Here is a 25,735-nt window from a genome sequence, read left to right as displayed (position 1 = left end):
CATGTCTTGCAGGAAGTGCTCAAAATGGCCCCCGTTAGCACGAATACATGCATTACCTTTGCGTACATTGATGCGGCACGTATTTTTTGTGTGGTATAGCATCATAGCTATCATGTAATAACGCAGTTGCGCTGAACCCAGGGTTGACACATTGTTGAATAAACCATTCAAAGAATCCGTGACAGAGATAGGTAGAGGTGGATCAATTTCTTGGCCTCCGCGCTCTCCGGACCTGAACTCACTAGACTTTTATTTCAGGGTCATTTAAAAGAACTTGTGTATAGAACTCCGGTGCAAGATGAAGAGAGTCCTCCGACCCCGTATTTTGGAAGGCTACGACACAATACGACATTCTCCAGGGATATATAAGTGCACCCGGGATTCATTGCGACGGCAGGTTGGTGTATTGTACTCGCAAAATTTAGACGACCCCAGCTCAGAGGAAAGGAGTCAAAGAAGTTAAGTCAACATCCTCTCGACATTTATGTTATGCAGTTGGCCGCGTCCGATAACTGAATTGCTTTATAACAGTGTTGCCAAACATAGACAGCCTCAGCCCGAGTAGTGAGGTCAGCTTATCTTGCCACAAGAGATAACTACTAACTTGTGTATTAAAAAAAATCATACTTGCCTCAGCCCAGCAGCTGGGCTAATTCGGAGTCATAATGTGACAACGCTGCATAACTAACAGCCATGCACCGTATGATTTATTATGTTTTGGGTAAGACACGAGTCAGCAGTGTGGTGTGAGTGAGGTCATCTAAGCTTGGAGAGAACTGTATGTATCCGTGCTAACGTGGCCAACTTGAGCTCTTCTTGTAAGACAGATTTCCAGGTAGTATGCTATTTCTAATTCAAGGTGTACGGCATCATACAATGTAAACAACAAGGTTGTAGAAAAAGGGCTGTAACAAGAAAATAAAGCCTTTCCGGGCCAATGCTCATATAATATTTTTTTCATCCTCTATATGAGAGTAATATGCCCCTAAAATTTTGACATACATTTTAGTTACACTCTGTATATGGCTGCCATAGGTTGGGATCTGGCTCCCGGGCGACAGATCTAGCATTAGGCGGTAAAATGCTGACTGTAACGGTGGAAGCAGAAATGGATTATGAAACCTACCTAAAATGCTAAAAGTGTCGTTCTTCCGCTCGTATACAAACTTGATATCACGAGAATAATTATGTTGTCACTTACTCGTCTAAGCTCATCAATTAAAATTCTTATTATTTCAGCTCATTAGTTTGGAGTTCTCTAATCTGTGCGGATTCGTGCGGAACACTTTGTCTTTTCCGTTAAAACTAAACGTCATGCATATAATTTCGTTATCAGTCTAACAAATGCTGAAACTTTTCTGACATGACTCGATGTTTGAAGCATAAAAACATTAATACGCTTCTTATAATAATGAAGAAATATGGACACTACATTTTGTACAGTTTGGCCAAACTTTCAATGCCTGTATTTATATTTCTGGATATACCTTGTATATTTATACAGTACATACAAAATCTGTTGAAAGGCGGTAATAGCGACGGTAATAATTTAAATAACCAGAAAATGAATTCGAGGTGAAAGAGATTCTAAAAACATTTTTTTTCTTCATCATATTTTATCTCCTATCCTACTGGCTTACAATCCAATCCTTCTAGGGGAGTATACAGGATGGAAGGGAAATAGCCTTGGAGATTTTCAGAGCGAATAGCTAATGTTGTATGTAACAAAAAACTATAATATCATATTGGTCGAAAGTTAATAGTTTTTCAGAACAAAAGAAAATTTTCTCTAATGTTTAACAATCTCCTATTCGGTAACTATTGCTAGTAGGATCGTGATTTTTGTCTACATCAATAGGAAAAGTAATAAAGAATAATTTATCCCTCTGGCGTATTTCAATATTGTGAACGGTTTTCGTCTAAATTTAATTTTAAAAGCGTCTAAATTCAAGCCACTGCGCACGGCGAGTTGGTTGCAACACAGCGTCAGAGTACAGCTCATCTAGAGAGACACACTCAGTTACCAAGTTCGTTGACCTCTTACATCTGTATCACGAGAAGTGTGTGTTAGCGGCGATGTTGTCGGACTGCTGAAACTTCAAACTTAATTTCCTAATTAACCGTGCATTTAATCACAAAACGTAATATAGGTTTTCCATTCGTTTCAGTGTACGCTATCGTCCCTTTCAATATGTAAGGTTATTTCACTTCCACCCTGCATATGGCTATGGTCCTGTGTTCAGCATGGAACAGGGCTACCACTCAGACAACACAGGACATCACATGACAAGGGATAAACGCCCAGTTCTGTGCAAGGAAGATAAATCTCTCCATTGCGTATGGCGGGAATCGAATCACAGACCGTTTGACTGGGAAACGCATCTTATTATTCACAAAGGCAAGGCGGCGGATATGATTAAGGATAATAAAATATTAAAAAAAACGATCCTTTATAAATACCGGCATGTTTATGATATGGTAAAGAAATACAGTACATACAATGATCATGGCATGGAAAGCAGGGAATACTTGAAAAAAATGTGACTCACAGCAATTTAGTCCACCACAAGTAGTGAAAAATGTGACAGGAATCGAATCTTGTTTATCATCTATGAGCAACACTCACTTGTAAGATGAAAGAGATGAGACGGTTGGATCATTCACCAGGTAAAGGTTAGCCGTTAGCAGAACACGATTTACCTCTTTGGCGGTATGTTTGAATGAATTTCGATGGCACGTGGGAAGGTAGGATATATGAAAACAAGACGAGTTGAACTGAATTGGCGTGAGGCAGCAATACGGGGTGGTTTGTTTGGGGGCGTGGAGGGGGAAGGAGGGATTTATGACATGTTACAGTCGGCATTTCATTTTGACCTTCCTTTGACTTTCAGGTTGTTCACATACAGAAGATGAAGTAGGCCGACGAGCGACATACTCTCTAGAAACTGCAGTTGAGTTCGGTTACGCCAATGGGCAAGTCGCCAGCTTGGAATGATCTAACAACTAGAAGGAATGGGAAAGGGTCGGGCATCCCAGATACGACCGCTTTTAGTGCTGCATACCCCCACTGTCACACCCACCAGATTCACCCTGCTTATTTTGTTAGCACTTTAGAATGTCACTAAAGCCCAGGGGTGTCGAAAATTCGATATGCACGTACGACTTGACCTTATAAAATGAGAAGGTTATAGACTATGTATTGTTAGCAGCCCAGGAGATTGCAAAACTGCAGACTGTAGTTATGATTCGCCGAAGCGAAGTACGTCACTTCTTTATAAAGATAGTCAAACCTAAGTTACTGGCACTCTTACCGCGTTACGAGACTACCGTGTGATAGGCAGTGCGTTGGATTTTCCTGGCATTTTCTTTGCTTTAAGCCCGGTAAATGAAATCTGATGCTTTTCCAATTCACTGCGGGCTAAAGCAGGGAGATGCACTATCACCTTTACTTTTTAACTCGCTCTAGAATATGCCATTAGGAAAGTTCAAGATAACACAGAGGGTTTGAAACTGAACGGGTTACATAAGCTGTTTGTCCATGCGGATGACGTGAATGTTAGGAGAAAATCGACAAACGATTAGGGGAAACGCGGAAATTCTACTTCAAGCAAGTAAAGCGATAGGGTTGAAAGTAAATCCCGAAAAGACTAAGTATGTGATTATGTCTCGTGACCAGAATATTGTACGAAAAGGGACTATACAAATTGGAGATTTATCCTTCGAAGAGGTGGAAAAATTCAAGTATCTTGGAGCAACAGTAACAAATGTAAATGACACTCGGGAGGAAATTAAATGCAGAATAAATATGGGAAATGCCTGTTATTATTCGGTTGAGAAGCTTTTGTCATCTAGTCTGCTGTCAAAAAATCTGAAAGTTAGAATTTATAAAAGTTATATTACCGGTTGTTCTGTATGGCTGTGAAACTTGGACTCTCACTTTGAGAGAGGAACAGAGATTAAGGGTGTTTGAGAATAAGGTTCTTAGGAAAATATTTGGTGCTAAGAGGGATGAGGTTACAGGAGAATGGAGAAAGTTACACAATGCAGAGCTGCACACACTGTATTCTTCACCTGACATAATTAGGAACATTAAATCCAGACGTTTGAGATGGGCAGGACATGTAGCACGTATGGGCGAATCCAGAAATGTATATAGAGTGTTAGTTGGGAGGCCGGAAGAAAAAAGACTTTTGGGAAGGCCGAGACGTAGATGGGAAGATAATATTAAAAGGATTTGAGGGAGGTGGGATATGATGATAAGATTGCATTAATCTTGCACAGGATAGGGGCCAATGGCGGGCTTATGTAAGGGCGGCAATGAACCTCCAGGTTCCTTAAAAGCCAATAAGTAAGTAAGTAAATGAAACTGCGTAGGTTTTTCTTATCAGTTGCTGCACTAAGCCAGTGATACAATTCTGCTAGTACTGTACTTGCTATTGTCAATATCAGTTAGTAGTCAATTGCCTGAATTGTACTGAGAAATACGTATTTTAACCGTGGTTAGATACACAATATTGCAACGCAGTTTTCTCACAATATCAGTTATTCAGCTGCCTGAATTGCATTGAGAAATACGAATTTTTAACAATGGTTAGATACAAAATGCTACAAAGCATTTTTCTTACAATGGCAGTTAGCCAGCTGTCTGAATTATATTAAACAATACGCATTTTTAACCATGGTTAGAGACACAATACTGCAACACATTTTCTCACAATAGCAGTCAGTTAGTTTGCCTGAATTGTACACCTACTATGAAATATGTATTTTAACCATGGTTAGACACATAATACTGAAAACCATTTTCCTAACAGTATGAGCTAGCCAGTTGTCTGAATTGACTGAGAAGCAAACATCCTCATGGGGGCAGATAGGAAAGTTAATTTTTTTCCTTCCACCATGTTAATAATGTCAAAACAAGTGCTTATACAAATTTTGGCCACTCCACCGCAATTAAGAGGCTGTCCAGAAAGTGATTTTCCCTGGGGTCATTTACAAAAAAAAAAATCAAAATTTCATGGAAAGATTTATTGGAACAGATACAGCAATTGTTACGCTATTTTTCAACATATTCCCCACCAGAATTGAGACATTTGTCACACCGTGGGATCAATAGAGAGGTGCACAACACGACACAAGGCTACAAATATTGATCCCATAGTATGGCAAATGTTTCAATTCTAGTGGGGAATATATTCAAAAATAGCTCAACAAATGCTGTATCTGTTTCAATAAATCTTTCCATGAAATTAAGATTTTTTTGTAAACGGCCCGAGGGAAATTCACTTTATAGACGGCCTTGTAATTGTGGTGGAGTGGCCAAAATTTGTATAAGCACTTGTTTTGACATTATTAACACGGTGGGAGGAAAAAATGACTTTTTTTTATCTAGCCCCATGAGAATGTTTGCTTGTGAGAAGTACGTATTTTAACCATGGTTAGATACACGATACTGCAACACATTTTTCTCATAATATCAGTAAGTAATTTGAATGATTTTGTACTCGTCAGTTGCTGAAATTGTACTGAGAAATACGTATTTAACCATAGTTAGATACATATACAATACTGCAACGCGTTTTCATCACTATCACTTATAGCCGCGTCGCTGTTATTTCAGGCGTGGCTCCTCCTCTTCGTTTACGTCTTAAGCTGGCCGCGTCGTTGCACATTCTATATGCCTCCTTTCCGCCGACCAGGACAGTATATTAATTATATGTTTACTAAATGTGGCACCAGTGGATGTGCATAACGTCATCAGCGACAAGACGTACACTTTTGAATGTGGCCGAGCTGCAACGTGATTGGCTGCCGCAAATAACAGCGACGCAGTTACGGTTGCCTGAATTAGGCCTATATTCAGAAATACGTATTTTAACCATGGTTAGAAACACAATATTACAACACATTTTTCTCACAGATCTATCCTCGTATCCGTTTGGTGTTCCCGGTGGGAGGTACTGGACCAATTTACCTACAGTCTCGACCTGAAGTCCAGTGATTTCCATCTTAGGACACATGGAGATATGCAAAACAAGGCATACTTTCAGAATCAAGTCGGAGGTCTAGTGATTATCTTACCTGCCGTTGAATTCGAGATTCGCGGTTTCTTGTGATTGAAGCTGTATCTGAGATTGCCTAATCAATAAACAAAATCTTAGCTTGAATAATTTCAAGGGAAAAATTGTTCCTGGGCCGGGTATCGTTTCCCGCTTAGGGCACGAATGCTCTACCGAGTGAGCTACCCCGGAACTATGCATGCTTCTAATGTTTTGTTTGCAGTCGCAACAAATAATGGTGCTAGTATAATTGCATGTCAATGCCAGAACGAAAGTATCTCATAATTTTAAATGATGATGATGATGATGATGATGATGGCGACGACGATTACGTTAGCGATAATATTGATAACGTTGGTATAAAATGAACTTGTCAATTCAGAAAATGCAATAAAAACTGCACCTTGTTTTGCACAATGTGGCAAAAAATAAATATGTTACAGACCCCTGGTCAGCGATGATATGCAGGTGGGTGGAGAGGCAGAATGCTTCTGACAATCCGAAGTTTATTTCGAGCTGACAGACGTTCGCCAGCACAGTTCTGTTTCGTTACGTATCGTTTTAGGTATGTGACATGTTATGGACTTGAAGATACGCGTTAGTTAACCTTTTGAGAAACAGACAAAAAGCCAAGTAGACATCCCGTTGGGTCCATACATTCTACGTCCGACCTATTTTTGTCAGCGACACATTGTGCAAGGGGCACGCCACCCTCTATCTGTCCCGCCGAGAAAAAAGAGAATACAGACCAGGTGACTTAATTTCTTCTCTAACTCTCAGAAACCATTAAATTAATTTGATTTCTGCTGCATCACCGTTCCCTACCACCTGTCTCCCGGAAACAAAGGCGAGGGAGAAATGGGAATTTTAGTTGACTTGAGTCTTTAACGTGAAGCTAAAATGCGAGGGGATTAAAATTCTCACTTCATTGGAGGAGGGAATAAAAAAAAAAACATGGTTACTGGAATGACAAGACAGAAGAGGCATAGTTGGACCAATGACAACTGGCAGGAGATATGAAAAGAGACAGCATGATTTGTGGAACGGGAAGGAAATATCTCGATTAGTCAGGACCAGTGCCAGCAAGAAAAGTGAGTGTAAAATCAAGGTGAAGTACATACTGTAGCAGTGGCGGATTCTGACCTGGCTGCAGGTTTGATCCCAGATCACATATAGATTGCTCATTCCTATGTTAAAATCGGTTGCACTTTGAAGAGAACAACCGCCAGGATCGTCACCCATCCGCCGTAAACGAACACGAGATGGCAGTACAGTTGCTAATGCAATTCAAATAGGAGTTATGACGTGACTCCTTATGTAACAACTAGATGGCAGCATAGTAAACCTGACAAAAGTTGTTACCGTCAAAGCCTATAACGCAGAGCAATCTGGGTATATATGATCTAGGGCAGGCCTGCACAAACAGCGCTCAACGAGCGCGCGCGCTCTTTCGGAGCGGGAGAGCGGTGTTTACCGCTCGCCGAAACGGGGAGGAAGATACGTCAGAATGACATAGACTTGCTATAGGTAGAGGAGAGGGAAACGACCACTCAGTTATCTAGTGGAGTGTAGTGTGTAGGCCTATTCTCAGTAACTGTTTCACGTTGCTTACCTACTGCTACAGTACAGTATGGAGGAATCTAAAAGACGGAACATAACATTTAACATTTAACGATTTACAGCTCGAACTTAACTGATCTTCAATGTGGCCTAAGAGCTAAAGATCGTTTGAATAATACTACTAGCCTGGTTGAGTTTTACAAGACTAAACATTAGCAATAATATCCACGGCTACACAGGCTGGCTGTGAAAATGATCGCTATGTTTGGCTCAACATTTATATTTATGAGCAACTGTTTTCTATAATCAACTTTAATAAAGGCAGACATCGAACATCTGTAACTGATGTTTCATTATGATCAGTAGGCTACTGTTCCTTCCAGCTGCCAACAGCATAAAACCTCGTTTTGATGTACTGATAAATAAAAATATAACAAAATGATATTGTACATTTAAGTGGCTGTAGAATTTCTATTATTTCTGTAAAATAAATATTTCTTTATTAATTAATAATAGTCCAAGATAGTGTTGCAAACACTGAACGGGAATTTATTTCATAAGCACTCGTAATAGTAGGTACTTTCTTTTGTGTACATTTTGTACGAGATCACCTCTTCTTCCAGTCCACCCTCATAACACAGCGCAGCTAATATCTGCATTCCGCTCATGAGCTGTGAGCCGGCTCGGAGAGCGCAAATCTTGTGCAGGCCTGATCTAGGGTTTCAGCTTAGTTTGGCCTTTCGAGTGCCCACCCAGGGACGGATGCATTTAGGCTTGCTTTGGCCCATTGTGTGCCATATAAAATATACGATAAGTGGCCTGGTGGCATTTGTGAATGCGATGCTGACAGAAAGGTCACCCTGCCTCAACCCTGACAGAGGCAGTAGCATTCTCTTACGAGTACAGATCTCGGATTATATCTCTGCCGGTCAGTGGCCGTTAAATTTCAAATGGCTTATCTTACAACATGGGCATAAGCGTATTGAAAATCATTATAACTTCCCTCCCAGCCCCCACGTCCCCACCGCAAATGTGACGTTGCACAGAGGCGGAGATAAAATCCGAGATCTGTACCTGATAATTCCCAAAGCCCGAAGCTCTAAGCTCTTCCTATGTCTGTATCAGGAACCTCTACTACCCCCCCCCCCAATACTTCAACCAAACCTATTTTTGACTATTGAAGATGAAAGACGAAATAAGGGAAAGATGTAGGGTAGTATTTGTGGAATGATACACGAAAACGGAGTATCCCTATAAAATCCTTTGAAAGCTTTGCTTGGTCTACCACAAATTCCAACACGACCTGGCCAAGGATCAAATCCGAGTCGCCTGGATGGAAGACCAGGACACTAGCGCTAGACTCACAGATGCGACTCATTACAAGATTGCGAAACCACCTTTACCACCACCATTATTATATTATTTAACTGTTACTTTCTCCCAACAGCATTGCTAAGTGTGGCAGCTCCTTCGCAACTAGCTGACGATCGGAATTTTCACTATTGTCTCGTGAGCACGCATCTAGCATAGCAATTTCAGAAACGGTGGCGTTAAGCTATATATTGCGAATGATGGTGGCACTCGTCGTGCAAACTTTGTGGCTGAGCGTTGTTCCTCTACATCGATAATGATAATAAAAACATATTTTGTGAGAAATACTGCGAGGAACAGAGAGATTTTCGGCATTAGCAGTGCTTTAAGTGGAAAAAAGTCTTTATCATGAACATTCCCAATAAAATTTCAACCAGAAAGTTTTCGTTAAGTTGGCTCATAGCAAAGAACGTAGGAAGGACTATGTTGTTACTCGAATTCTTTTTAATTCTCCTTGGAGGTCGAATTAAGGGGTTAGGTACAGCTTACAGCAGAAAAAATTTTGAAAATATTCAACATTTTTTCCGCCTCCATTACTATATCTTGTACAATAATGAAAATTGGTATGTGTAAAACATTGCCCTTCTGCTATATGAAAAAAATACTTTTACGATTAAAAAATATATTTTTTTTTCTTTACAAATTCAAAATGGTGGCAGTTCACTGTGCAGTGATTAAGCGTTTCCCTCATAATTCATAAACTTGTTAACTTTTTCATGTTCTCTCTCTTTTATTTTATTACTGAAACTCATGCTTACAATATCATGCTCTTTCAACTAATAAATAATTTTTTTATGTGTTAGAAGAAAGTATTGATACTTCACTATTTTTAAATGAATTTATTTTTATCAGACAATCTATCAAAGGTACAGAAGTGATTTTGCATCATATTGTAGATATAAAATGCTTAAATACACACAAAAAATTCATGACAGAATGTTGGATAGTTTTTGAGTTATATGGGAAACGTTTCATCACTGCACAGTGAACTGAATTTTGAAAAGTAAACATTTTTTTTAATCGTAATTTTTTTTTTCATATAGCAGAAGGACAGTGTTTTACACATACCAATTTTCATTATTGTACAAGATACAGTAATGGAGGGGAAAAAATGTTGAATATTTCCAAAATTTTACTGCTGTAAGCTGAACTTAACCCCTTAAAAGAGTCTATTGTAATTTTGCTTTCTCACTGAAAGAATAACAGATGAACTATTGCGACAATGAAAGAAACCCGATTTCTAGATTTTTGTATGCGACTGTTAAACTTGGTCATTTTTAATTAATTCTGACTCGGGTTCTCGGAGAGTGATGATGATGATGATTAACTGTCACGTGATTTTCCCACTTTCTACGACCCTGCGACATAACCACTTGGACGGACAGTAGATAGCATATCTGAGTAATTTTATCTTTTCGGATCGGGCAGAAGTGAAGATTGAATTTACAGTACGTAAGATACTCTTTTATAGAGTGGGTACAGAATTATTTCAACATGAGTTGAGGCTAACCCCGAGGAAAGCCCATCAGGACCTGCTCTGTCCACCATAAATCCCCCTTGACCGGATCACTAGAGTGAAATGCAGAGCGACTAACCACTCGGTCACAGATTTATAATTCATTGATTGTCCCTAAGAGAATTTGGAACAAAATTGATTTTGAAGAGTAAAAAGTCGACATTTTCCTATTCACAGTGGATACGTTGCCGAAAGTAAACTTCAATCGTGACTTTACTTCGAAGTCGCCGATAATAATCTAGACTGACTTCGACTTTCGTTCGTGGACTTAAGGAAAATTGTTGATATTTGGGAAATTGCTGAAGTTGTCGAGAATGTTGAGAACATTTACACTACGTTCCTGGAATCTGTGGAGTAAATCGACGCATTTGGGTGGAGCCTATGACAAGCGAATGGGAGGAGCCAATCAGTGCGTTAGTGTATTCCGGGCTGCATCGGCTCATGACCGCTAAGGGTAAGATGCGCGTGACAGAAGGTAATAGATAGAGGTGGCATTATAGACGATTGTCTTTAATCAATGCTTTCCCCCTGAACGGTCATTGGACTGGCCTCCTCCACTCACCACTTGTTTCGTTCCTATACTCCACAGATTCCAGGAACGGAGTGTAGGAAATTATTAATGCTGTACATATTCCTCGCTGTATTATTGGACATAACAAAACTGTATTGCATGTTATAGAAATAATGATTTAAAATCAAGATACAGATTTGACAACCAGACCGTGTTAGGTATCCTAGTCATGTTTCAACATGCAATGCTGAATAATAATCAAAGAGGATTACCTGTTTCACCAATAATACGACTTATTTCATCACGCTACAGTTAAGGATTAATGATTTTGAATATTTAATTCTATGGAGGATAGGTTGTACACTTGTATTTGCAGTTAATAATTTACAGTATAACCATGCTATAAATGACTGCGGTCTTCATAATACGGTTTTCTATATATTGATTTCAGATACATTTTTAAATAAATTCTGCCAGGGTGGATTGATTTAAATCAAAGTAATTGTAATCACGATTTGAATGAACTGATTTTTTAAAATCATTGATTGAAATCATTTTAATTTTTACATTTGCATTTTAAACATATAAAAATTTATTCTGTGAGGTCAATGTTATGGCATTGGAACTTTTAAATTTTAAAATATATTAGAGACCGTTGTTGGGACTGTCAGCTATAGGTAACTGCTGGCAATTTGAGCTTGTAACTGAACCAGCAAAGTTATTTCATGTTTGCTTTGCTTAAATCGGTACAGTTTTAATAACGGTTACTAGAGGAGAACAATTCGCTTCGGCACCGGGAATCGAGTCCGGGTCCTTGGTTCTACGTACTAAGCGCTCTAACCATGAGCTACGCCGAAGTTCAATCCACAGCACCGAATCGGATCCCTCTTCTCTAGTGATTTTCCCTTTGTGGCCTTACTCCATGTTCGACATATATGTTGATATCTTAAGTCAACTGTCATTATACAAGGAGCGCACTCAATTGAGTGACTTGATGGCCGGGATTCCACAGTATATTATGCACTGTTGGGCGAAAAATCTAAGTAAAGATTAATTTTTGGTCCTATAGAATATGTCAAACATGGAGTAAGGCCACAAAGGGAAAATAAATAGAGGAGAGGGATCCGATTCGGTGCTGTGAATTGAACTTCGGCGTAGCTCAGTGATTAGAGCGCTTGGTACGTAGAACCAAAGATCCGAGTTCGATCCCCGGCGCCAGAGCTAATTTTTGTCCTCTAATAGCCATTGTCATAACAGATGTATTCTGTAGGACAAAAAATTAATATTTACTTGGATTCTACGCCGAGTACAGTTTTAGTTTTAGTTTTGTTTTGCTACAATGTCTAATGTAGGAAGAAAAAAATATCCTATATGGGGAGATTTTATAAAACTTTCAACAAACAGTGGCGTAGGTTCCAAAGCAAAATGTAAACTATGTGGTTTAGAAATGCAAGGTCCAGTGGCAAGATTGAAATATAATCTTCTGAAATGCAATAATTTGCTGAGTTTTCAATTTGTGGTGGTTTCTGTTTTGTTGTCTTTTAACATACTGTATGATCTAGTATTTTTATTGTTTCACGTATAGGTATGTTAGTGAATGTAGAGATTGGTGATGTCAAACGATACTAGTGTTGAATTGTGGGGTATATGTTTGTCCTTGATATGGTTGACTAGGTCTGTGTTGTTCTTGACTGCAGTGTGATTGGTGAATTGTGTGTTGTTTCTGATGATGTTTTCCATGTATTTAGCTAGCTTGTATGCTGGTGCAGACATGTAATTAACTAGGGGTCTGATTGATATATTAAGCTTCTATATTTTAGGTTGAGTATTCAGTTGTGGAGCTTCTGGTTTCATTTGTTTCAAATATGGTTTTTTTTAACTTAAACTGGAAAAAAAATCTAACTCCTGCTTGGTTATTGGTGTGATATGTTATTAACAATATCTTGTTTATTTCAATAAATTCAATTAAATATACATTAAAAGTATTTACGTAAAAAAATTATTGAAATAAAAAAATGATTTAAATTAAAAAAATCACTCATTTAGATTTTAATTAAAAAAAAAATCATTATTTTTTTCCACTCTGGTTTCTGCAGACTTACAGGGGGTCTCTTTCATAGTTTGTCACTGGTGGCCTATTCTTATCTTCCATGTCTTCAGAATTATTCTCACATAAAGCTGTAAGAATAGCTAACAAGCTAACAATCGTGTAACGTGAACCGATGTTCAATTGTTACGTTGATTTCTGACTCAAAAGATAGCTCTGTTTGTGGCGATGTCTACCCTATTTTCAACTATCCATTAATTTAATTCGTTTAGAAGATCATTATAGTGATTGTCAACATTGATCGTCAAATCTAGACTTACCAAATTCAAAGGTGAAAAAGGTGCTGTGCTTTGACAACAGAGTCAACATTCTAGAAAAATGCCTCAACAACAAAAGCACGATTCTGCGTACTCCACGACTCCATGAATACTAAATTGGCATAGAACAAACTGACAAACGACGATCCGTTGGGTTCATAACTCCCACGTTGCTCAGTAAACGGTCTTATAAAACCGTCCAACTCCTTTGCCGCACTCTGTACCTAACTTGTGTCTTTCATTGTCACCACTTTTCTTGGATATTTATTATTTCTGACTGTACTTTCCAACAACCTTTCTGTCTTTCATGTCATGTACGCGAAACGACCTTATCTTTAAAAGTTTTATTTATACCTAAATTTATTATCACACAATGTTTGAGAAACACGCAAATGTGGATGTTTGCATCTAATCGACTAAAGTCGCTGTAATGTTTTATAAATACCAGAGCTAGTGACAACCTATGTCGTCAAACCTTGCATCACTGGAATTTTTAATGAAAAAAAAAACGGAGCAAAGGAGTGTGATGCATAACATTTTGTAACTTATAAAGGAAGTGGAATGTTTGATACGTCGTGGAAAAGTCAATAAAATCGCAAAGGATCGGAAATTGGTATGAGAAAAATTCCTGGCACGAAACTGTATTTCTTAACTGGTTGCTCAGATTTTCCTGTAGCTTGCAATCCTTATCTGAGTACTCAGCAGCGTCGGAAAGTAACAAGAAATAAATTACCTGCAATTTGCTTTCACTTCCTCCTTTGTAAATCGTTGATATTTTAGAGTTCTTTTACTGTAAGCTTGAGTAAATTTATTATCCAATCACCTATTCTTTCTGATCGACTGTGACGTTTGACGTGCATTATTTCGAGTCTTTATTTAGCCTAATTGCCAATTCATCGGTATCAATGAAGATCTTATTGCCTTTTACTTTATTCTCCTTCATATCAATAAAAAAATCACATGGTATGCAAAATCCTTGTTTTTATTTTTATTTATTTATTTATTTATTCTGCTTGTTTGGAGGCTAGATGGGGCCGAAACAGGTCTACAGAGGCCTAATTCGTGAAGGATGATGATGATTATTATTATTATTTATTTATTTACTTACCTGTCTGTCTATTTGTTTATATGTTTTACTATTTTCTTAATATTATTTTCTTAATGTATAGATTGGCAGCCACCGGTGTAGCTCAGTCGGCTAAGGCGCTTGTCTGCCGATCCGGAGTTGGACTGGAGCACAACGGGCATAACGGAGGGGAGATAAATGTCGTGTGTCGTAGGGGCATCGCAAAATGATTTATAAAACAGAATAAAAACCTTGTTAACATACACTTAATGTGTGTTTAGAAACATAAACAACATTCAACACAATAAAAAAAAGTTTCAGTAGTCATACACTAAAGTAAAAAATAATTTTATTAATGCAACAAATGTGCCTGTTTTTCAGTATCTCTCAAATCTGGACTTTGTATTCGATACACACACACACACTTTCAAGTCTTTGTTTTGATGGCAATTAGCCTATAGAAGAGAAGCTTATTTCGCATAAATATGAGGTTGCAAATGCTATAAAAAATTTTTAAGAACTTCTTTTGGAAGCTCGAGGTATCCATGCATTCTTTTGATCCACAACTGGTCTACACTCTGCGAAAAAGCCTGGTTTCAACATTCCATCAGTGGATACGTACATATTTAAAGGATGTTTTTATTTCAGTTACTTGAATGCAGCTGTCTAAAAATGGATTTAATATCAATCTGTGACTGTCGAATTGTCTTTAGGGTCTTCCAAAAAATACTCAAAAAGCTTTTGTTTACAATTGTGCAAACCTAAAAACTCAGTATTTACCGTACCACAAGCAGCTAAATTTTCCACGCGTTCTTTAATGCATAACATTCCATCCTGTCAAGTGATGTAGACCAGAAATCAAGTTTCTGTATAAATCCTGGCTCTTATTGTGTTAACATCTTGGCCTTGCAAACTCGTACTATTCAAAGTGTTTAGGTGTTCGAAAATATCAGCAATATAGGCCATTAGAAATTATCTTCGTTGTGATACTTCATGCACCTTGTTGCACTATATTTTTCTATTTTGGTCGTTCTATCGATGGTTTCCATTAATTTTGATGTTTTCGATTTTATAGGAAATATGTATTTTTCAAATGGGGTTAAATGCCGTATCAGTTCGGTAGAAGAGGGTCGTATACAGAAGTTTCGCCCAAAAATGTGTCGCGCCTTCAAAACGTTAGGGAACCACTTGACTGACACTTGAAATGTCCAAAGATATTCAACTCTGTCGTTTTTTAAATTTGATAAAATTTTGTGCTCTAATTCTTGAGGTTTATATTGATCTTTGTTTTACTATATAAATCTGATAACATAATAGTTTTTCAGAAATAAAAATTTTAGTACAACGCTACAGATTAAAAAAAAAAGCCAGATAGGCTCAAGCTTTATCCTGTATTTTCTAGAGTACCTACATATTGATTTTACGATACATAACTAAATTTAAACAGTGATAAATCTGAAACTATTTAACATATTGACGTGATTCCTTTTTTAACCTTATTTATCATACTGGAGCTTGAACTTCTCTGAACATAATCTTAACTTTCTATAAAATTAATAAACAAGTACGGCCTACATTAATAATAAAATACACAATTTTTTGACAGTAAGTATAAGTGCAAATCTGGCTTTCAGGTAAAGCTTACTGTGAAGCAGACTTGAATAATTTCAAGGAAAAAATTGTTCCGAGGCCGAGTATCGATCCCGGGACCTTTCGCTCAGTGCACGAATGCTCTACCGACTGAGCTACCCATGAACTGCATCCGATACCGTACCAATTTTTTCAGGTGTAGTTCTTGGGTAGCTGAGTCAGTAGAGCATTCGTGCGCTAAGCGAAAGATCCCGGGATCGATACCCGGCCCTGGAACAATTTTTCCCTTGAAATTATTCAGTAAGTAAAAGTATAGTATTTCTTTACACTCAGAGCACTATGCGCATGATATGCTTTATTATAGGCCCTTCAGTAAGTTAAATCCACTAATTAAAAAAAAAAAAATAATAATAATAATAATAATGAATCTATCATAGTTGTAACAGAAATTAGAGCAGTTGTAAAGAATCGCTGCACTAACAATGACTTTCTATTGTTACAGATTGCACTGTTAAACAGAACTGATTTATTTAACTGTAGTTAGCTTGTATTTTTATATAAATGTTCTAAAATATATACTTAGGCCTATACATATATATATATATATATAGGACCTATATATAGGGTGGAAGTGAAATAGTCTTGCAGATTTTCAGAGCGAATAGCTCATATTGTATGTAACAAAAACGATTATCATATTGATGGAAAGTTCATAGTTTTTTTTTTTTTCAGAAAAATTTATTTTTCCTCCAAATGTTTAACAACCTCTTATGCGGTAACTATTGCGAGTAGGATCGTGATTTTAGTTCATATCGATAGGAAATCTAATACAGAATAATTTATCCCTTTGGCGTATTTCAGTAGCGTGGACGGTGTTCGTGTAAATTTAATTTTAAAACCTCTAATTTCAAGCCACTGCACGATGCGAAAAAATGGCAACGTCGAGGCAGACAGCAGCTCATCTACATAGACACATCGGGTTCGTTGACCTCTTACATCTGTATCACGAGTAGAATGTGTTAATGGCGATGTTGCCGGCTGCTGAAACTTCAAACTTAATTTTCTAATTAACCGTACATTAAATTACAAAACTAATATAGATTTTCTATGCATTAATGTGTACCCTACCGTTCCTTTCAATCTGCAAGGTTATTTCACCTCCACATATATAGGTCAAACTTCTAAGGGTTATTCACAAATGTCGAGTCATACCTTAAGGTGAGATGAGGTGAAATAAAATAACGTTAAAAATCCTTTTGAGCCTTAGATAAAGAGGGATTATAAATTACAGACAAGACAAGAATACTCGAGAAAGAAAAAAAAAACCTTGTTAAACTGAATGCTCATAAAAATGTAAAAGCCAAAGAACCCAAGTTCCTTTGGTGATTGTTACATGGGAAGCCGATACAATGTAGTAATATGGAGAACTAGTAGGTATGTTTTCTATTCCAGTGTTGCTGGTTTCACGAAGACGCTAATAATGACATGAAATTACTGAGCTTCAAAGGAACCCCGCCCTCTTCCTATCCACCTCTGAGATGATTAATTTCCAACATAAGAGAGCAAAGCAGTAGAAATCACCCGGGGAAAGAGCGCTCACTGGCTACATATAGGTCAGAGTTCAGATGCAGTGAACTCCATCTCTACTCGCCGGGCAGGACGGAGATGTACCCTTGGGATTTCAAAGACTACGTCAACCTGTAACCTACTTTGGCGCCAAGGAGGTGCAATGGTATTTTACAACTTATTTCGCAGCTCGCTATTGACTATTTTGCATAATATATAGTGTGAGACTGTAGTAGTAGTAGTAGTAATAATAATAATAATAATAATAATAATAATAATAATCATTCTTAATCGCTTTAACCTCTCTTTTCCGTCTTAACACACACGCCACTGCGGGTAGGGGAGGGCGAATCACTGAATCACACCCTATACGCATAATGTCTGACAGGAGATGTAAACATTGCCAGCAGACGAAGATAATTGCTATTCAACCAATGGCAGAGGTCACATTCCAGACTTATGTTGAAGTTGGGGGGTCTGAAACGTTCTACCTCCACCCTACTCCAAGATAAGCCTGGTATGTGACTTCTGCCATTTGTTAAATAGTAATTATCCTTCCCTCTTCGTTTGCCGGCAATGTTTACATCTCCTGTCAGACATTATGGAACGAAGTACAGACCAGTGGTATTCAATATATGGTACGCGTACACCCAGGGGTACATACGTAGGTTTGTCTCTGTCTCTAGGCGTACGAATCCTACGAAGTATGTAAAAATGCTGACATTTATTTTATTATACTTATTGATAATTACTGCAGTTCACATACTTTCTTTTACAATATCAACTCTTGTGTTTCCTTGTTTTAATAATATTTTACATGATTAATTACTATTATAATTTCATCAGTAACTGTAGTTGTGAATAATAATAATAATAATAATAATAATAATAATAATAACAACAACAACAACAACAACAACAATAATAATAATAATAATAATAATAATAATAATAATAATAATATAGGAATACAAATCCCAATGATCATAAGCAAGGTGCTCTATAAGATAGTTGGGATCCATATAAGGTGGCTAGTCAACTAAAAATTTTAATCCCTGTTGGCACTGCAATAATTGGTGTTCGTTGGGAGACCTGAGGGGGGAAAATGACCTTTGGGAAGGCCGAAACGTAGATGGGAGTATAATATTAAAACGAATTTGAGTGACATGGTAGGGACTGGATTAATCTTGCTAAGGATAGAGACCGATGGCGGGCTTATGTGAGGGCGGCAATGAACTTCCGGGTTCTCTAAAAGTCATTTGTAAGTAAGTAATAATGATAAAATTAAACATATATTTTTCATACAACCTCAATCATAGTCTTTTTATATTTCTTATTAACTACAACGCAATTTGGGGGTACCAAGGTAAAAAAAAATGCATTCTAGGGGTACGCTAGCAAAAAAAAATGAATAAAACTGTTCTAGACGTCTCACAAGTGTAGGCCTCACTGGTCATGGGATTATCATGGCACAGGGCCTCCGCAGAGACAACACAGGACAATCACAACACAACGGACGAACATTCAGTTCCGCAATCGCATGATAAATTGTCCATTGTCCACGCTAGGAATCGAACCTCAGATCAATTGGTGAGAAGCGCATGCGCTATCTATATAGCCACAACGTCGGACAACAACAACAACAATAATAATAATAATAATAATAATAATAATAATAATAATAGAATATGCCAATTATTATTATTATTATTATTATTATTATTATTATTATTATTATTATTATTATTGTTAAATCGTCATGACTTCGCGTACTAATTCGTCAAATAGAGTGTGAGAATCCGTTGGATTTCAACCAATCAGATAATTGCAATATTGTCGATTTCTTATCGTTACTTTTGTTTTGTCGATGATTGCAAATAATTGTAAATCAATGAGTAACACCATAATCTAAATATAAATGAATTCAGAAATGTTCAATCAACATAAATTTCCTCAGAATCCAATACACATAATAGTTATATTTACTTTCAAGGAATGTCACTTTGATAAATAATTGTACATTTAATTAAATTTCAATGTTTTAATGTCATTTATTTTATAATTAGTAGCAATGAATACATCCATTATTCCGTTCTTGTTAGAGTAGTTAACAATAGATGGCGGTAGGCATTTTTTGAAATAAATATTTTCATACTTTTATTTTACGAATTGGAAAGAAATGTGATGTGCATTGTAAGTGAATAATATGGTTGTTATATTAATTAAATTAACTATTATGCATTTCTCAAAATAGTCTTATTAAATATCAATTGGCTTCTTCTAATATTATTTATTATAATTTTATTATTTATAACAGTTTACAATCGCCTAGGGATATTATATCTAAATTATAGACCTATCTAAATCTGTACACTGCCTAGCAGAAGGTAAGAAAAAAAACTGGGGGGAAATTAAAAACAAAATAATAAAAATGCCACAAATAAAGAAAAATGTGACAAATTAAGGGACATAAAAAGGAAAGTAAATAAAAAGAAAGATGAAAAGAAGAGGAAGGCCACAGAAAGAAAGAAATGAATAAAGCAAATAGGACAATAAAAGACTATAAATCACAAACAAAATGAATGAAAAGAAAATTTATTATGAAAAAAAGAAGAAAAGGAAAGAAGGTATAGGTGCCAGTAAGGAAGACGGATAAAACGGCGAAATTAAGAAAAAGAGTGAGGAAAAACTAAGAGATAAATTGATAAAAACAACAACTAAAAAATAAAAAAGGTAGGATGGGAAGGTGAAAGAAGAGAGAAGAAATAGAGAAAAAAGAAAGAAATTGAGAAAGGAAATAGGAAATGATATGTAGAGGAAATGTAGAAATAAAATAAAAAACTTAAGTAAGAAGCAAATGAAAAAAGTAGGTGAAAGAAAGCACGAAAGGTCGAAGCAAGAAGAAGAGAAAGCTGAAACGTAAGTTAAGTAAGACAAGTTTGGAGAAATAAAGATAAAGAAAGATGGAAGAAAGAATAAAAATTAAGGAAAAAGGCGGTAAATAGCGGTCACAATGTTACTTCAGCACGTGCTCGGTTAGTCGCCAAGATGCCTTGGAAAAAATCTAGCCTAGATAGGTAGCCTGTCTAGAAAGAAACTCCAGCTTGCGTAGAACGCAATCACTATTTTAACCCGAGATCATTTCGGTCTTTCCCGCTGTGGGAAACAATACGCTTTCTCGGCCAATCACTTGAACCAACAGTAGACACTACTGAGCGAGAGAGAAAAAGCTACAAAAAGGGGCCATGGAAAACGAGAAAAAAAATCTGGTCAGAATAAGATGGGGAAGAGGGAAAATTCAGCAGAATGTACCGCGTAATCCGAGCGCCTTGAGAAAGAGGGCAATTTAACAAAACTGGAGATCGAATCTCCCACTCACCGGCAATTGCTGTTGTTGCTGCGTAAGCACTGCAGATGACCTTGACCTCCGTGGAGTGATGCCCACGTTCTCGCCTCGCATTATGGACTCCACCACTGGGAAACAAGAAAAAGAGCAACATTATCATGTGAGTAATTCATTATATGATCTACTGTATTATACAGTATTTGATGTTATTAACGAGATGCGAGCAAAGCGTAGTTCACACCTGTGCAGTCTGTTGTTAGCTACTGAGAAGAAGAGTTGACTCAACCGTAAGGTGAATGCCAGGTAATCTATGGCGAATCCTCGGGCTCATCTCGCCAAATACCATCTCGCTATCACCAATCTCATCGACGCTAAATAACCTAGTAGTTGATACAGCGTCGTTAAATAACCAACTAAAAAAAAAGAAGAGTTGAAGGAATGTGACTGTGTGTGCTGATTAAAATAAGCATCACTCAGATAAGCATTCAATTTAACAAAAAAGAAAATTATTATTTTACTATCATTATTGCACAGCGTTCGCTTCGGGTATGGGCCGAGAGAGCGGGTCGAAACGCAGTCGACTGATGCCACGGCACTTCAAGGCCACGTAACGTGAGTGCATGCAAATAGTCTACACAATGTGATTACTCAGATAATTCTCTTAAAGATCAAGACGTGTTGTTATCTTAGGTATTCAGTGTTAGTTCTTTAAAAAATATAATTTCAGTGTGTATGTGTCAAATTAGATTGTTAGACTTCATTAAAATGTCAACCGAAAAATTCGTACTAGAACAAATAATTTTTATGTATGAGACACAAGAGGAAAACGACTCTGTCAAAACGTGTGCAGGTAATTTAGAGAGAAATTCCGTAGCTATCTACTTATACAGAGTGTTAAAAAAAAAGGATACAATATTTTAGGAGGTGCTAGTATGCATCAAAACAAGAAAAAAATGTCGAATAAGCATGGGTCCTACAACACATACTTTCTGAAATCTGAACACTTGTTCGTAGGAAGAGCTCAGTGTGACGTCCATTTATGGCAGTTCCTCTGCCCTTTGACGTAAGGAATCACGCACTCTTTGAAATTGACCTGGTTATTCTTGATAACCAAAAGTCTAGGGGATTTAGATTTGAGGAACGAGCAGGCCAAGGTGTGGGGCCTCCCCAATCAATCCAGCGGTCCTGAAGTGTCAGCGTCAGGTGATTACACTCATTGCGGAGAAAATGTGCTGGTGTGCCATCATACATGAACCAATCTGTAGTCTTTGCTAACATAGCACAAACTCCAGCAAGGTAGGCAATACGTTAATAAGAAAGTCCTGATAACGAGCCTCAGTTAATCTCTGTGGTAGCACGTATGGTCCTTAATCTATCGCCAAGAACGCCTTCCCATACGTTGATTGACAATCGATGTTGATGCCTTATTTCTTTAACTGCATGGGGATTTTCATCAGTCTACACATGCTGATTACGAAAATTCACAACACCATCTCTGCTGAACCCCGCTCATATCCGCAACCAAACTCTTGTTTTCAGTATTCCTTGCGACATATCATTATTCCATGCCAGGGGTGTCAACTACGGTGTCATTATCTGATAGTCTGCTGTATTGTAGGGCAGAAAAATGCATTGCCATAAATGGACGTCACATTGAGCACCTCCTATGAACAAGTGTTTAGATCTCAGAAAGTATGTGCTGTAGGACCCATGTTTATTAGACATTTTTTCCTTGTTTTGATGCATACTATCACCTCCCAAAATGTTGGATACTTTTTTTTTAACACTCTGTATTTTGCGCGCCTCTCGCCACACATGCATGCACCTTATCAGCTAAAATCTCTCAGCCGATCGCTTTCTGGTGTTGGTGGTGGTTTTTATTTCCGTATCTTATCGAATATCGTTCTTACATAATTATCATAATATTCGCAATAGAAATAATGCTTAATAATAAATTTGGGAATTGAAAAGAATATTGTTGTGGCCATTTTAAGGCACTGTCGTCACAATTGCTCTGAGTGGCAAAGAGCAAAGATAGCCATAAAAATTCTAAGTTCCCGATATTGGAAATCGAATCGAGTAGTTTATTAATATCATTGTTATTATTATTATTATTATTATTATTATTATTATTATTATTATTATTATTGGATCTTTTATGCAGGAAGTGAATGTTATGCCTTAGACACAGGAATCTTATAGTTGGTAGGCACTTCAGAATATATTGAGTAAATTCCAAATATAGGCTACTGAAGTCTTTTTTTTTTTTTTTGTCCCTTTCGAGCTTCGAATTACGATTTTCCAGCCTCTATCCGTTTCGTTTTGGGGGTCAAGTTACTGCCATCCCAGGCTATAGAAAATGTGGGCAGATAAGTTTCGAGAGGCGTGCACCCTTGCGTATAACATACGACAATGCTTGAGGATGTTGGAGACCACCAACAGCGTACAGGAAGTGGGACCAAACTTGACCCCAGCGCCTCGAATTTTATGAAGGTCCTGCGTACCTCTGAGTGTACCCGTACGATATGATTTACAATACCGTCTGTTGCCCGATAGATGCGCACGCCTAATTATTTATCCACATTTTTTGTTGTTATGCTTTTCTCTTATTTATTTACGGGTTTATTCCTTTTATCGTCTCTTACATATTTTTTTCTTTCGTATTTTTTCCTCAGTTTTATTTCTTACCTTTGTTTTTCTTTAAATGTTTCTCTTTTTAATTTTGTTCTCTCGCTTCACTGTCCCTTCTTTCGTTAGTTTTTAATTGAAGACCTCAGAACAATAAGTGGGTTATTGACCAAATGTGGCATTTTCTGATTTTAAAACTACCTTACTATTCCCGCCTCATAGAATCAGAATCTGTCATTGGTTCTTTCATAAACCCATTTGTAGTATTAGAAACTGAATTCATGTAATATGCTGTTCCAAAAAAAGTGAATAGAAACTTTGTTTTTGCTCTCCTGTAAAGTTTCCTTTTGGCTCATAACCCACTTATTGTACAGAGATCTTCAATTTTTTTCTTTACTCTTTCCCAATCTCTCTTATTTAAATATCTTTCTTTCTCTCTCTTTCTTTCTTTTGCATTTTATCTTCATTTTTATATATTTATTATTTTATCCTTCGCTCTTTCTTCTTCAGACCTTCAGTTTGCAACTTCAAATCAGCTTAACAAACACACTTCTGAGTTTTGACTTAGTAAGACATACTGAAAATATGAAAGTCACTGTTTCAATACTATATCTTTTCCTAACCTTTCTTTAGCCACTTTCTGAACACTCACAGGGGCAAAATAAACCCTTCTCACATTGAAAATATACCATTTAGAGATTTCCGTTCCGTATTATAGCGGGTTTTCAAGAACCGATTTGCAAACACTGGACCGAACAAAAATATTAAAAAAATTCAGTCACTTGAAAAACCAGCTTTAGAGAACGTGGCTGCGATATAACTCAAATTAATAAAATGTATAGTATCCGAATATGACAATGTAAAATAAAATAATAAACATCTAAAATAGTCTCCATGGCAGTATATGTCATGGAGGTTATTTTAGATGTCTGTTATTTTATTTTACATTATCATATTCGGACACTATATATTTTATGATCCTAAATATTACTGCATTATCAATGTTATAGCACAGTCTAGTATATACAGTCACGAAGCTTGAGTTGTGAGGGTGCTAGAAACAATAGACTGTGCCAGTACTATTTCCCATTGTCTGTAATGAGGCGATATTAGTGATCCTAGTGGTTAGCAACTATCTATGGATGCATATTTATTACGTATTGAACTTCGTGACTGTATATACTAGACTATGGTTATAGTTTATGCCGTCTTACATAAAATATAAGGCGTCGTTCTGATACCAGATCACAGGAGTAGCAGCATTTGTACAGATAACGAAGGACGACAAAAGAGTCAAATAGGACATAGGAAAAATCCTACCATCATGATTTGTTCAATCCTGAAGAAGTGAATAAAAGATTATTCCAAAATTATCTTTTTCCAATTTTATTGTGAATGACGTAATAAAAAGCATTCCGATACCTTATTTAGATTTGAGAGCATTTATGTTTGCCAGAAATACTGTCAGTTATTGTTCTCTTTCCGAGCATGTATTTTCGATGCCACAAACCCATCGCCGAGCCTATTTGCTTACTTCGTGTGTTTTTTTATACAGACTGTGTAAATACGCAAAGTACGGACATAATGACGCAGTGTTCGTTGGCTGCGTTGGTGAAGTTTCATTATCCAGCACTGAGTTAGGTAAATAACCATATAACAGCCTGTGGCAGTTGGTGCTGAGGGCACGTGAACCTTGTTGTTATTACCATTATTATTCAAACTACCTCCGGAACCAAGTTTTACCGCCACTGAACAAATACGGCACGAAAACCCAAAGATACAAAAACATTACGACACTCTTTTTCATTACCATAATCGATGTTACGTAATTACGAGGTGGCAACATTGTACGGAAAATTCCGCATCACCTGGGTAACTAGCCAAAACGGAGGCCTAATTATTGTTATTATGCTCATTTCTTTATCTTATTTTAATTTAAGGAAGAAGTTTCAACTCAAGGATAAGGCACAGCTTCAACATTGTGTGGAAACCACGGTCGTGCATTCAAGTAGCCCATACCTTGTGGCTGATGATGATGATGATGATCAGGGAAAGGATTTATATGTAAATACATATTTACTTATAAAGCTAATATAATTTATATTTTGCATTATCTTTATGTTTCACAATGTGTAGGGTTGAAAAATCCTACTTTTAT

At 37.1% G+C, this 25,735-nt stretch overlaps 1 protein-coding gene across 1 annotated transcript in view; it reads right to left on the bottom strand.

The window, feature by feature from the left end:
* Nucleotides 1-25,735, bottom strand: part of LOC138696590 (probable JmjC domain-containing histone demethylation protein 2C) — a 1,076,998-nt gene that overhangs the window by 383,028 nt on the left and 668,235 nt on the right. Inside the window, exon 6 of the mRNA XM_069821740.1 lies at nt 20,983-21,077. Coding sequence (XP_069677841.1) covers nt 20,983-21,077 — 95 coding nt within the window. The remainder of the gene's footprint in view (nt 1-20,982; nt 21,078-25,735) is intronic.

Source organism: Periplaneta americana, chromosome 3, assembly GCF_040183065.1.
Source record: "Periplaneta americana isolate PAMFEO1 chromosome 3, P.americana_PAMFEO1_priV1, whole genome shotgun sequence".
NCBI lineage: Eukaryota > Metazoa > Arthropoda > Insecta > Blattodea > Blattidae > Periplaneta > Periplaneta americana.
Note: the sequence above shows the minus strand (reverse complement) of the source record. Positions and strands in the feature narration are given on the sequence as shown.